The sequence below is a fragment of the Lactuca saligna genome, chromosome 3 (assembly GCF_052625555.1).
Source record: "Lactuca saligna cultivar CGN05327 chromosome 3, ASM5262555v1, whole genome shotgun sequence".
NCBI classification, from domain to species: Eukaryota; Viridiplantae; Streptophyta; class Magnoliopsida; order Asterales; family Asteraceae; genus Lactuca; species Lactuca saligna.
In genome coordinates this window covers 53233187-53248244 of record NC_136419.1, presented here as the reverse complement: position 1 = coordinate 53248244, position 15058 = coordinate 53233187, and the positions used below count along the sequence as shown (strand labels likewise).

General features: G+C 38.7%; 1 protein-coding gene across 2 annotated transcripts in view; it reads right to left on the bottom strand.

Annotated features, from left to right (window-relative positions):
• The window catches only part of LOC145036566 (LEAF RUST 10 DISEASE-RESISTANCE LOCUS RECEPTOR-LIKE PROTEIN KINASE-like 2.5), a 42379-nt gene extending 33639 nt beyond the window's left edge, over nt 1-8740 (bottom strand). For both annotated transcript variants that reach the window (XM_078985029.1, XM_078985030.1), the window contains exon 1: nt 7931-8740. In XM_078985029.1, the coding sequence (XP_078841155.1) occupies nt 7931-8672 (742 nt within the window). In that variant the 5' untranslated portion in view covers nt 8673-8740. The remainder of the gene's footprint in view (nt 1-7930) is intronic.
• Nucleotides 8741-15058: the final 6318 nt, after the last annotated feature.

Genomic DNA, 15058 nt, shown 5'->3' with positions numbered 1-15058 from the left:
GCATCAAGATTGTAACTTTACATGCTAGATAAGCTTGGAAGGACTGGATCTATGGGTTAATGGACTGGATCTGACCTTATGAGCAAGTTTGAGTCATTGCATGGCACGGACTCACCGAGTCCGAAGAATAGACTCGGCGAGTCGTATGAATGTTGTCCGACCACACAGCGAGTGGTCTTGCCGAGTTGGGGAGGGTTGACTCAGTGAGTCATGGGGAAATCAGAGTGGACAGGTGGACTGAGTCAAGCTGGACTCGCCGAGTTGTTCTTGAGACTCGGCGAGTTGAGTCGTGGTGGTCCTACAACTCATGCCAGGTGGAACTCGTCGAGTTAGAGAGAATGCTCGACGTGTCAAGGGAGGATTTCGGGGAAATCAGTGTATACGCTCAGACTCGCCGAGTCGCCCTAATGCACTCGCCGAGTCCGGTCAAAGTTGATCGTTGACCGTTGACCAACGTTGACCTAAGTTAACTTGTTAAAGTGTAGTCAACCTTAGTAGGGAAAGTGTTAATTAGAGATGTATTGTGATTTAGGAGGACTTTAGCTCGGGGGATCGAGCACTAGTGATTTCAGGAATTCACGACTTACCGAGACGCGAGGTGAGTCTTCTCACTATACTTTACCTTGAGTAGGTGACCAGAGTTATGTGATAGAGTATTTGTATGCTATGTATGTGATGTGTTGTACTGCATTATTTCTATGTGATTTATGTTGTGCATGTTTACAAAGTTAGAACCTGAGGGTTCACAGAGTTTGGGTGCACGGACCCACGGAGTTATAGCCTCGAGTGGCTAATATGTGTTTTATGTGGTATTTTGGGGAACTCGCTAAGCTTTGTGCTTACAGTGTTTGGTGTTATCGTTTCAGGTACTAGTGACGACCGCGGGAAGGCGCCGGCTTGATCCGTACACACACTTGGAGTTTATACATTTAGGATCTTGGGATTTTGTATTTACTTGCATTGGATAATTAACTATGGATGTTTTATGAATATTAAATGAATTATGTTTTACGAAAATTTGAATTTTTTTTTTTGAAATTTACGGTGTTACACCAGCCAAATCTAAATATGAGACAGTAGAAGTGGTTGTATGTGGTGAAGGATTATGATTGTAAGATTCTATATCACCCGATGAAGGTCAATGTCGTGGCTAATGCCTTGAGTCGCAAGTCTACGAGTACACCTATCAGAGATTTGTTTTTAAGGATGGTTATTGTTTCTCCGTTATTTGATATGATCAAAGAGGCACAAGTGGAAGGGTTGAAAAAGGAAAACGGGAAGGAGGAAAGGATCAAGGGTTAGATTCTGCTATTTGTCAGGGACAGTTGAGCTTTATTAACTCAGTGTGGTAGGGTTTGGTTCCCGGTTATTGGTAGGGTTAGACAGACACTACTAGAGGAGTCTCACAAATCGAATTTTTTAATCCACCCAGGGGCCATGAAGATATATAGGGATTTGAGGTTGTTGAGTATTTGAGATATTGAAACAGATTTGATATGTTTGGTTATTTAGGGAAGCGTTTTTAGGTTTAATCGTTTTATGATTTCCTATGGTGCCTTTACAGTAGAAGTTCTTCATCGAGCTCTACTATGACATTGATTTTATATTAAGGCATTGGTTTTATATTTATGGTAAATATTTTATGTTCGCTATAAATAATCATTAGGTTAGTTTTTTATGTAAGCTTTTTCCATATTAGGGTTTTCTTTATGCGTTCATATCATAATCAATATACACAAAACCGTTATCAGATTACTTGCATATTATGGTGATTGATTCTTGATTGTTCTTGATATTTCGCATTCACCATCTCGGATTTATTCCTAACAAGTGGTATCAGAGCGGGTTCTTGTAGATCTCAACGATTATTGCAATAATCGATCTTGTTCATGGTGATATTTTTTCATGAATCTCACATTGTTCTTCAAGTTTTGTAAACTTTCTGGAAAGAAAAAGTCTAATACCTCGTTTTATTGCAAAATCTTATTCATATCTGTTATCTTATACTCATTTTTTCCATCTGATTTGTTCTTGAATTGTGTTTTGGAGGAAAAAGAAAAAGAATTTCGCGTTTTGTCAAAGTATTTGGGTTCAGATCTACTTTATCTCTCTAAAAACCGTCTAAAATCTGTTTTCTCTCTAGAATTGTTATCAGATCTACTTTCTCTCTCTTCAAGTTTTCTTTCTTGTTGAAGATTTAATGGCGGATTATATTGTGTTAAAAGGCATTAAAAGACTAGGATTAAAAGTTACAGATCCAAAGTTTCTTCTTAAAGAAGGATATTTTTGTAGGATGTTCCTAAGCAATATATGTTGAAGAATGCCATTGAGATGTATAATCTCTATGTTGATGAGAAAATTGGTGATTTCACACAGATTTCTTGTGGTGGATTTAAAAGTAATCGTGTAGAGGAAGATAAAGATTTGTTAAAACAATTTATCATTATCAAAGAATATTTACTTTTGAAGCGAATTCAACAGAAATTAAAGAAAGAAAGAACAAGAAGAACAAGAAAAACAAGAGTAAAATAAAGAAGGGTTGGATGGCTAAGGTACAAGTACCTAATGCATGTGAAAAGGTTCAGGAAGCTAAAGTCAAGAATCTTCAAAGAAACTTCAATTCTTATTTTTCTTCAAATAAAGATGTTATAAGTTGGAGGAAAGAGAAAAGAATATTTGATTGGTTTAATGAAGTTTTTGGAAAATTTTGTTTTCCAACTAAAAAGCGGATATTACTTTCAAAGGATGATCAATTTTCTTCAAATAAGTGGATGTGCAAGAAACCAACTTCAATATTAAATGAGTACCAAATGTGTCTTAAGAGTTTTGACCTTTATAAAAAATAAAAATAAAAAATGGTGACAAAATTTGATGAAATCTGGTGATAATTTATTCAAAGATATGAAATTGTGTGGAAGAAATCAATTCTTATTGATTTTTAATGGTTGGTAATGATAAAAATGTGAAAAGTTGAAAAAGTGGGTGGAAAAAGACATTTTCTGCAAAAAAAAAAAAAAAAAAATGGCGCTGTCATCTGACATATTTTAGCAAAAGGGGTGAAGTTGTCAGTATACTACAATTAGGAGAGTCAGATTCGGAACTATTGAAAAATGGGAGTTACATTCGGAATTTATTGAAACTTTGGTCATAATTTGTTAGTTTCGGATTTATGGGCAAAATCTATCATTTTACTAAAAATACGAGGGTTGTTTTCGAGCCTTTAGCCAACCAGTCGTGGTTGTGTTCATTCCTGTAAATCGGAGTTGTATAACCAAAGTCACAATCGGAATCTGAGCCTTTGTTTGGAATTAACTCTCACGAACGTCAAATGCGAACCTGTGCTCTCGAAACCGACTGACTCACTTTGGGGATGTTCGGAGGTTACAATTGAATTCGGAGTTTTGGATTCGGCGTCGGAGTTCTAATCTCACAGTTGAATTCGAAGTACCCGGTTTTGGATTTTACCGTCCGTCTCCGAATACCTCCGAATGTTCGGAGGCATTCGCAGTACTAGGTTCGGATGTTGCAACCGATTCGCTATCGGACTTTCAGTCTCAATATTGAAATCGATTCGGAAGTACATAGGCGATCTTCGTATACGAAAACTGCAATCAATATTCGGAGCTTCAGTAGTCTGCTCGGAAACTGCTTTCGTAATTTTTAGAATAAAGATTAGCAATCGGCATCAACTGTAAACGAACATTCGGAATTTAGAAACCACAATTGGAACTTCACAACATGGATTCGGACTCTTAATTGATAACTCAACGTCTCATCATCGGAAGTTTAAATCAGAAATCAAAATCAGAATTGAAGAACGCGACATCGGAAATTGTTGACTGCATCATGATCGGAATTACTAAAGAAATTTAACATCAGAATCAATTGATGTTTCGGAATTGTCTATTTGAAAGAACGAATTTGTTTCGTATCTGTTTTGACTTTTTAAAGTCATAGAAAGCGTCGTCTGTTCAATTATTGAAGATGATTCAATTTACGAATTCAGTCCTCAGAGGTTACACATTTTGGTAAAAATAAACCCCATTTCTAAATCCATTAAAAATCCATGCGTTTTATCATTAGAATTTTCAAAACTTGACAAATTATACCCAATTTCTTTATTCTTCACAAATTATTGGATTTTACCATTTTTACCTATTCTTACCAAAATATTTTCAGTTCTTATCATTTTCTTTGGTCTTATTCTTTATAATCCCTTCTAAATAATTGCTTATTATTCTATTTTTATCTAATATTTAAAAATCGAAAAATAAAAATTTAATTTTTGTTATTTTTCCGGTTTTAATTTTTGTGAATTAAGTATATTCTAAAAAGATTTATTTCATCTAATCTGACGGGTTTTGAAGAGTGTTGATGATTCTTCTTAACTTTTCGGATTCTCTCCATGATATTTGTTGAAGATTCAAGGGGGAGTGATGATTATTCAAGGGGGAGTTCGTATTTGGAAAATGATATTTGTTTCTCTCGCTTTGAAAACCCCATGTGTTGATGAGTCTCATAATTTAGGGGGAGAAATGCCAAGAAGATCGAAAATCGTGATCTTCATTGGTTTCAGGATCTAGGGGGAGATTGTTGAGTATTTGAGATGTTGAAACTGATTTGGCATGTTTGGTTATTTAGGGAAACCTTTTTAGGGTTAATCGTTTTATGATTCCCTACGGTGCCTTTACAATAGAAGTTCTTCATCGAGCTATTCTAAGACATTATTTTTATATTAAGGCATTGGTTTATATTTATGGTAAATATTTTATGTTCCCTATAAATAATCATTTGGTTAGCTTTTGATGTAAACTTTTTCTAGATTATGGTTTTCTTTGTACGTTCAAATCATAATCAATATACACAAAACCTTTATCTGATTGCTTGCATATTATGGTGATTGAATCTTGATTGTTCTTGATATTCCGCATTCGTCATCTCGTATTTATTCGTAATAAGAAGGATAGCTTGGTTTGTAGAGCGGTGCTTGACTTCCCAGAAAGTTAAGGTCGAACATTAGATACCCCACGACAAGATGCATCTGTTACCCATTCCCATGTGGAAATGGGAGGAGATCACCATGGACTTCATTACGAACTTATTGCAGACAGTGCGAGGGTTGGATTTGATTTGGGTCATTGTGGATCGATTGAACAAGAGTATGCATTTTATCCCCATATTTGAGAGCATTTCTACAAAGAAATTAGTAGATATTTATATATGAGAGATTATTGCACTTCATGGGGTTCCCATATCAGTGGTCTCTAATAGGGATGTTTGTTTTACTTTCAGATTCTTGAAGAGATTCCATAAGGAGTTGGGCACTCAGTTGCATTTCGGCACATCTTATCATCCCCAGACTGAAGGGCAGAGCGAGTGAACGATTTAGACACTTGAGGATATGCTACGAGCATGTGTGTTGGATTTTGGTGGGAGTTGGGATTCGTATCTACTCTTACTCAAGTTCTTCTACAATAACAGTTAGCATGACAGTGTTGACCGACCTCCTTCAAGATGCTTTATGGGAGGAAATGTCGGACCTCAGTTTGTTGGGGCGATGTTAGACGTCGGGTTATGGGGAGTACTGAGGTAGTTCTCAATACCACTGAGTCGATTCAGCAGGTGCGCAGAAGGCTTCAGACTGCATAGAGCCATCAGAAGATCACGCAGACCGATGACATTCCAATCTTGAGTTCCAGGTTAGTGACACGGTGCTTCTAAAGGTGTCATCTAATTTAGGAGGTGGTGCAAGTTGGGCCCTAAGTATATTGGTCCTTTCAGGGTTGTTGCTTGAGTGGGCAGGGATGTGTACCATTTGGATTCACCTGACGAGCCTAGTCAGATCCACAACACTTTCCATGTTTCTCAGCTGCTAAAGTGTTTGGTTGATGATTTTGCAGTAGTTCCATTGGAGGATATTTAAGTGAACGAGCGTTTGAACTATGTGGAGAGACCAATGATGATTCTTGACAGGAAGACCAAGACCTTGCACAACAAGGTAGTGAAGCTGATGAAGGTGCAATGGCAGCACCGAGAGGGTTCTAAATGGACATGGGAACCCGATAAGGAGATAAGAGAACATTACCCAAAGTTTCTTGCAGCAGTAGACTTCAAGGACGAAGTCTGATTCAAGTGGGGAAAGTTGTAACACCCGTTCCTCAAGTACATTTCCTTATGATTTTAAAGTTTATATTTTTTTTTGGAGTTATGGATCTACACAGGGTGTAGATGACTAAGTATACAGGGTGTAGTTCATTAAACAAGGCACATGGGGTTTTATACCCTAAGTAGTGCGTAACGCAGGTCACACATGGTGTAACCGTGCAGGGTGCAAACCCTAATTGTGGGGTTTTGAGCCTTATTTAAGGACTTAAACTTATGCAGGACCTTCTTATGACCAACCTCCATCCCCTTTAGCCCCCATCTAGTAACCCTAACCCTTTGGAGAGAATTTTTGAGCTTATAAGTGATTCTTGGTGTATCTTCGTAGTGAAGGAAGGCCAAAGTTGATTATTGTTGTTATTATTATAGTTTTTTTTATTAATGGACTAGTTGTTAGACCCATATATTACATAAGTTAATTTAAAAAAAAAAAGTTAAATATAAAGGTCAAAATATTTGAAATTTGAAATTTATAAGAAAATAAGAAAAATAAACTATTTTATTAAATGAAGGGTTTTTTTGTCACATGTCACTCTCATTTAATTTATCAAATGTCATTTTGTGGTTATTTTGAATTAATTTCTTTTCCACATGTTATTTTATGAGTTTTTTCTATTTTAATAAATTTCACATAATATTTTAATGTAATAATTACAATAAATGAATATCAATTTATTAATGGGCTTACCTTATTATTTTGAAACTTCCAAAATAAAATTCATTAGTTTATTTATTTAAATTTAAAAGAAAAATCAATTTTAATAATTCATTTTCTTATTTTCTTATAAATCCAAAGTTCTTAAATATTTAGACTTTTATATTTAATTTTTTAATTAGCCCATGTAATATATGGATCTTACACCTAGTGAATTATTATAATGAAAATGTGTTTTATCTTTTAAATTTAAACAAATTAAATAAATAAAGAAAAGAAATTAATTAGTTTTAATTTTAAGAAATTTAAAATTAAAAAGTAAGGTTATTAATGAAACTATATCCATTTATTACTATATTTATTGTAAATATTATATTAAAATATTATGTAAAATTTAATAAAATAGACAACCTCATAAAATGACATGTAAAAAAAATATTAATTTAAAATAACTATAAAATAACATTTGCCAATTTGAATGAGATTATAACAAGTGTTAAAAAAAATCTTCATTTATTAAAGAAGATTTACTAAGAAAGATTATTATTGTTATTATATTAGATTGTTATTGTTATTTTTATTGAAAAAAAAAATTCTTAATAATTCTAAGAGATATTAATGTCCTCGTTATAATTGTAATAACTTTATTGTAGATTGAATATTTGAATTATATTCCGTCACGAGTTGGTAATGTCGTCATCTTGTTTTTTACTCGGAATATCCTATAAAGACGAAGCTTGAATGATATCGGTCTCACTACTAAACGGTTTAATATAATAAAATAATATAATTGATATCAAAAGAAAAAATCTAAGACAATGACAATATAATTTTTTTCGTATATAACATATTAGTTAATATAATTTATAAAAAATCATGTTCAATTAAAAAAAATCTTTAACAAAGTTAATGTAACATATAATCAATAAAAAATATTATTATTATTATTATTACTACATAATAATAATAATAATAATAATAATAATAATAATAATAATAATAATAATAATAATCAAAAAAAAAAATGAAAGTATTTTGGTCTGGCAATAGCCTGCAGTAAAATAGTCATTTTTGCATCCCCAATTCCCAATTGCATGAAGGAAGAGACCTTACCATTTGGGCAACTCGCCGGCTGGATTGATTGAGGGCAAAAACACAGGAACTGGAATGGAAACCATTTATATCCACACCTCCCACCACTTCGCTCACAGTCGACACATTCTTGTGCAGACCAGAACAATGTAAAGCCTCTCTTCACTACCTCCGCATAATTTCCTCCGTCCACCACCACTTTCCTCCGCCTTTCTCCATCCTGCTCTTCCACTAGCGCCACAACCACCTGAGTACAAACTTCTTTTGCGCTCCCCAAATTTGAGTCATCACTAAGCATAACCAACTGGACGGCTGGGTCACAAGACCCAATCATATACCTCGTCAGATTCTTGGGCACTTCCTTAGTACAATCCGTAAGAAAAACAAGTTCCGAAGTTGAGCTGCGATCCATCCAAAACAGGTTTCCACCAAGTGTTACGTTTGTGATTGAGGAGTTGCAAGTGATGGTCGGGTAATTCAGCAAGCGCATAGACCCTGCTTTATAGTCGATATTTTCAAATGAGTAGTAATTTCCAGATATATTAAGAACCGGGAGGCCATCGTCGTTGCAAACCAGCTCGAAACCCGGGTACCCACAATGCGGTTCATGTAAACCTCTAATGAAAAATGGAAATCTTATGCTCATACCATCGCCACAATGTTTCGGGACACAATCTTCATAGAATGGGTCCAAACAAAACGACCCATTGAAAATCACCAACAAGGTGAACAGTAATATCTGTTGTTTGAGTACTTGTTTCATCTGGAACCTTGATGAAAATAATCATGGGGGATTCGAAAAATGAAGATATGAGGGAGATAAAGGTAAAAAGAGATACATGTAGCTGATTAGAACGCACTATGTGCATGCTTTTAAAACACCGGACCATCGTTGGAATTATTGCAATACAAGTCTTGGTCGTTGATTTGTCTAGTGTTTTCTATGCCTTACTTTTACTTTTCTTTCAACTGTTTTGTTTTCTGTCCGTTTCGTCTTTTATCTTATTAGTTGATGAAACGACACGGTAAAAATACATGATACGAAATTAAGACGAAATTGAAATCTAAATTCATGTTCATGTTGTAGTCGTGTCAAGTTTAAAAAACACGATATCGTATCGTGTTTTGTTCGTGTTCAATTTTTGACACAAAATTAACACGATTTAGCATTTGTTTTTCGTGTTTCTTGTGTTTGTCATGTTATGTATTGTTAAATATTAATTAAATAAAATAATTGTAATTTTATGTTATCTTTGCCGTGTCCTGTCCTGATTGTCATTTTTTAATTTGTTCGTATTCGTGTTAATTAAAAAAAAACACGACATTGTTCGTATTACATAAAACATTAAAACATTGTTGTGTTACATTATTCATGAAGCCACGGTTGTAATTTTTATTTACTTCAACTATTTCGATCAACATAACCTCCAAAATTATGTGTTTAATGTTACAAGAATTTACTTGTATTGGAGTTATGTCTCATCTTAAAATAAATACACGAAAAAAAAAAACAAAAGAAACTTGATGCATTTGGTACAATATGGAATGCGATAATCACTTTGGTACAACCCTATATATATATATATATATATATATATATATATATATATATATATATATATATATATATATATATATATATATATATATATATATATATATATATATATATATATATATATATATATATATATATATATATATATATATATGAAAAATTTAGTGTAAGAATGTGATAAGACTTAGGATCCAACACTTAAGATTGAATGGGATAGTGTTGGTTAGGATTTGTTGCATGGTTGAGATTGATGGCAAGTTAAAAGCCTCAATGTAGCTCCAAATCGACATACAGTTGGCGATGCTTTTGTGTGCTTTTTCCCACCATGTGAAAAACGTGTGGCGAAGTTTCAGATTTGTAGGGACAGACAATTAGTGAACATTTCAATAATGTATTCAATGTTATTCTATTGGAAAAAGAATTGTTTAAGAAACTTGATCTCGAAAACTTCAACAGATGCAAGATAAAAATGGTTCAGGTTAGTATTCAAACTCCCGTGCAGATTTAATTTTGGTTATAGAGATGCTTAGGAGCAATAGATTGGGCAAATTTTGATTATAGGGATGTTTAGGAGCAATAAATGGAACATACATAAGTGTCCATGTATTAAAGTAAAACAAACCTAGATTAAAAAAAAAAAAAAAAAAAAAAAAAAAAAAAAAAAAGGTGATATAACAATGAATGTATTTGTTGCTTGCACTCGTGATATGCAATTCATTTGTGTATTACTAAGCTGGAATTGTGGGCCTCATCCATCAAAATCTGTCGCACTCCGCCCCAGTACGGCACCCAGACCCTCCCGTGCAAGGTCAGCAACCCGCGGCTATCATAGTTAAACGAGGCCACCTGGCCTATGATCCGCTCGCATTTCCGGCGCTTCTCCTTCAAACCCTCGACCCACATCTCTCGGATCCGCTCCAACAGCGGAGTCACTACCGTCATCCTCAAACAAATATCCCTGATCGGAGCTGCCTTGCAACTGAGCGCGTCGGCCACAACGTTAGCTTTCCCCGGGTGATAAAGGATCTCACAATCGTAATGCTTTACCACATCTAACCACCGACGATGCCTCATGTTCAAATTCGGCTGATCCATGGGGTACCTCAAACTCTTGTGGTTTGTGTAAATGGTACATTAGACCCCATAGAGGTAGTGTCGTCAAATCTTGATGGCGAAGACAACCGCCCCCAACTCCAAATCATGCGTCGGGTAATTCTCCTCGTGAGGCTTTAGTTGCCTTGAGGCGTAGGAAATGACATGTCATTTCTACTTCAATAATGCGCCCAAACCCGAAATGGACGCATCGCAGTATATTACAAAATTCTCCACGCCCTCTGGAAGGGCTAGAATCGGCGCCTCGCATATTCTCCACCTCAAAGTCTCAAATGTTGCGTGCTGCTCAGGCCCCCAGCGAAATACAACGGCTTTCTTCGTCAGCCGGGTCAAGGGCACGACTATCTTGGAGAAGTCCTGAATGAACCTTCGGTAATAGTCTGCCAATCCTAGGAAACTCCGAATCTCAGATGGAGACTTCGGAACCTCCCATCTCATCATGGCCTCCACTTTGGCCAGGTCGACCAAAATACCGTTCCGATTGACAAGGTGCCTGAGAAACTGCACCTCGAGCAACTAGAACTCACACTTGGAGAACTTGGCATACAAGCTCTCCCTCCGCAGGGTATCCAAAACCTCTCGCAGATGCTCTTCATGTTGCTCCTGTGTCTTGGAGTAAACCAAGATGTCATCGATGAAAACTATCACAGACCGATCCAACATCATCCTGCATACGCGGTTTATGAGGTCCATGAACGCGGCCGGAGCATTAGTGAGCCCGAAGGGCATCACCACGAACTAGTGGCCATAGCGAGTCTGGAAAGCAGTCTTATGTACGTCCTCATCTCTGACCCTCATCTAATGGTAGCCTGCCCGCAAATCTATCTTGGAAAACCAAGATCCCCCCTGAAGCTGGTAGAAGAGGTCATCAATACTCGGGAGTGGGTAACGGTTCTTCACTGTTACCTTGTTCAGGATTTGACGCAGACCATTGAGACTGTGGCGGAGATCACCGCCAAGTTCATGGAGAGATCCCTTCTTGTTCCGCAGTATGTCGTGGATGAGGAGATGAAGAAGGCCCGATATCACGAGATGCTGATGGATGACATCAGGGAGTTCGTGAGCAGGTCTGGTTGTAAAACGCTGGAAGATATGATTTCTCGGTCCAGGGAGAGGGAAATTGATTTGGAGCAGATCCAGAAGAGGAAGCCGGATGAGGTTCAGGTAGCCGCGAGTTCGGGCAAAAGGCCCAAGGGATCGGATTCGAGATCGAGGGATTATCAGGACCGCAGTCGATGCGGAAAGTGTGGCAGGGCGCACGGGGGCGCATGCAGGAGTGATAGTGGTGGTGAGTCTGACTACTTCAGGTGCAGTCAGACTGGTCATTTTAGCATAGATTGTACTGTTACCATCACTCAGGGATCAGACTTGATATGTTTTCACTGCAATCAGTGGGGCCACAAGAAGGCCCAGTGCCCCAGTTTGTTTTCAGCAGGACGAGTGATGGCACCTGCCCCTGCAACCTTGAGGATCACAGACGGCTGTCAGGGCCATGCAGAGGCGCCTGCGGTAGGAGGCCGGGATTTTCAGATGGTTACCTTGGAGACGCGAGCAGCGCCGGACGTTGCAGGTATGCGATTTCCGTTTCAGTTCTTTTGTTTGTGCGTGATGTTATAGTGTTATGGTTCTGCATCATTATCGGTATGAGTATTTTATTTTTTTGAGTGGTTTGATTGTGATCGAGTTATATGCCATCTGCATACCTTGGATATTTGGTTAGTAGTTAACGGATGGGTTCTATCGAAGAAGGTAACTTAGGGTGCAGTAACTGTAGCATGCCTTGGAGGGACTCGGTATGTCTCGCTAGTTCGGAGCCGTATAAGTTTTAGAAGTGGACTGGTTAGATCCCTAGCTATGGTAAACATGGGATTCCTCAGCAGATTAATTATGGAATGGTAGCAAGGATTGGGATTTCTATTCATTAAGCAGCGAGGTGTGAGCAGGATCGAAGTGGGGGAGAACCCTCCGAATGTACAAGGGTAAGAGCACGCAAATCCAAAATGAGTACGTGATTTCTGAGAAGGAAAAGAAGTAGTTCAGCGTTTGATGGATTGAGTAGTTCAGGGTTGGGAGTTTGAGAAACTCCCCATTAGTTCGAGTGTGTAAAAGGTGATGTAAGACTGCGGGTAAGCCGTAGCATTCTGTACTAGCTTCGTTGGCGGAGTCGGGGCGAGGCCCTTATCTCCTAGCATTCAGATAGGGATCGGGAATGGGTAATAGATGAGAATGGTAAGGAGTTGCCTGTATAGCCCTTGAGAGGTGAGACCTTGGGAGAGGCCGCTCTAGGATCTAGTCGGGTGAGACCCATGGGCGAGGCCCGTATGAGAATAGTAGTATAGGTGAGACCTAGAGCAGGGTTGCTTAGTAGTATGGTTGGGTGAGACCCGTGGGCGAGGCCCGTGAGTTTTAGCAGCACAGGTGGGACCTGGTAAGGATCATAGTGTCTAGATAAGGGGATCGGGGATCCCAGGAAATTGTAGTGCAAGCATGGTAGAATAGATTGCGCAGTATAGGTGGTTGAAGTTTCTTCGAATGTCGCTGGGAGCGACTAGTGGTTGTGTTGAGTCAGCGATCGGTGGGAGCCGGTAATGCAGATATTGATAGGTTGGTAGGGACCAGGGTGGTCTCAATTTATCTGGAAGCCAGATAAGGAATAGCAGGATTTCCAGTTAGTAGCAGTGCGAGTATGCAGCGTATGGTGGAATTCAGTTAGTCGATCGTGGAGTGCTCGACACCAAATGATAGTAGAAAGAATGCCCAGTGGATACTGGCGATGATGACCCGTACTGGGAGTAGCGGGAGTAATACATTTGGTGGAGATAGGGTCTTCACAGTGGCAGAGGAGATAGATGGTTATGGAGCATCGCCTTGGGAAGGCAAGGAAATCGTGCAAGGAAAGAAGGGGTGAACCCCTACGGGGTCAGTGCAGTATTTGGAGATTACCAGAAAGATTGTCGGTTGAGTAAGTTGTGTTTCCAGAATGTTTAGGGTCAGGATGGACCCGAGATTATTATCTATAAGGATTGACATTAGTATGAATGACTGAGCGGAAGGCCAGCGAAGGTAGGCAGCTGGTGTTAGAATGAATGGTGGGGTATTGGAGGCAGATCGCAGGCGGTGGATCATAGTAAACTTCGAGGACGAAGTTTAGTTTAAGTGGGGGAGAGTTGTAACACCCAAAGTTTCAAAGGCCAAGAAAAGAAAGAAAACCCTAATTTTAAGGGTGACTCGGCGAGTCCAAGGATGAACTCGGCGAGTCCGAGCGGGATCCGGGTCGAGGAGTAAGTGACCGACTCGGCGAGTCGGCCAAGGTGACTCGGCGAATCTGGTTTGAACGAGGAAAACCCTAAAATCGAGACTTGGAGACTATTTAAACGCCTCATTCTTTCACTTAAGGTTCCTTTACTGTCTCTTTCACCCAGGACATCAAACCCTAGCTGCCACATCCATTGATTGAGCCATTTGTTGCCTTGGAAGGTGCATTGAAGCTTGAAGAAGGAAGAAGGAACTTGGAGGAGCAAGAAAGGACTATACATATGGGAATGTGAGTTCATTCTGAGAAATTGGAGGTAATAAACTAGTTCTTGGACCCCTCTTTGTACCTAGATCTATGTGTTGTTGTTGGGATTTTTAGCCATGATGTTATTCTTTCAAGTTAGAAGCTAGATCTGAAGTTGCTACTTCAGATCTAAGCATATGATGGTCTTGAGAAGCACAAAGTATCAGCCCTTGAGCGGATCATGGAGCCTCTTTGCCTTAAACCCTAGTTCATGGTGTATTTTGCCTAGATCTCCTTCTCTACACGTAAAGTTTGCAACTTTACGTGAGGAATAGGCTTGGGAAGGGTAGATCTACAGTTTGGAGTCCATGCATGACTCAAAAGTTCTCTGCTTGTAAAGGGATTTGAATAGACTTGGCGAGTCCTTTGAGTGGACTCGGCGAGTAGCATGAAGTTGTGGAGCAACTCGATGAGTGGGATGAACAACTCGTCGAGTCAGATGAAGATTGCCTTGTACTCGGCGAGTCTGTTCTTGGACTCGGCGAGTCAGGTTGCAAAACCCTAAACCCTTCGAGTTGAGACTCGAATCAGTGAGTCGGGTGGAGACTCAGTGAGTTGGACAGGTCAGGACTCAGAAATCGGTAGACTCGGCGAGTCATGGACTGACTCGGCGAGTCGAGACGCGAATGGAAGGAATCTGAACATTTTGAACTCGGCGAGTCAGTAGGGTGACTCGGCGAGTAGGGTTGACCTGGAAAGTTGACTTTGACCAGGGTTGACTTGGTTGTCTTTCGGGGTCAGTTAGACTCAGTATTGCTTTGATATTGGTAGTTCGGGGAGCAAGGGGAGCAGGAGTTCAGTGAGTTATCGGGCAGCAGCTAGTGAGATCATTAGCAAGTTCAACCAGTGCAGGTGAGTTTCCCTTTGTGTGAATGGGTCTAAGGCCACAATGCCGGCCCATGTAGTTACAATTAGAAGA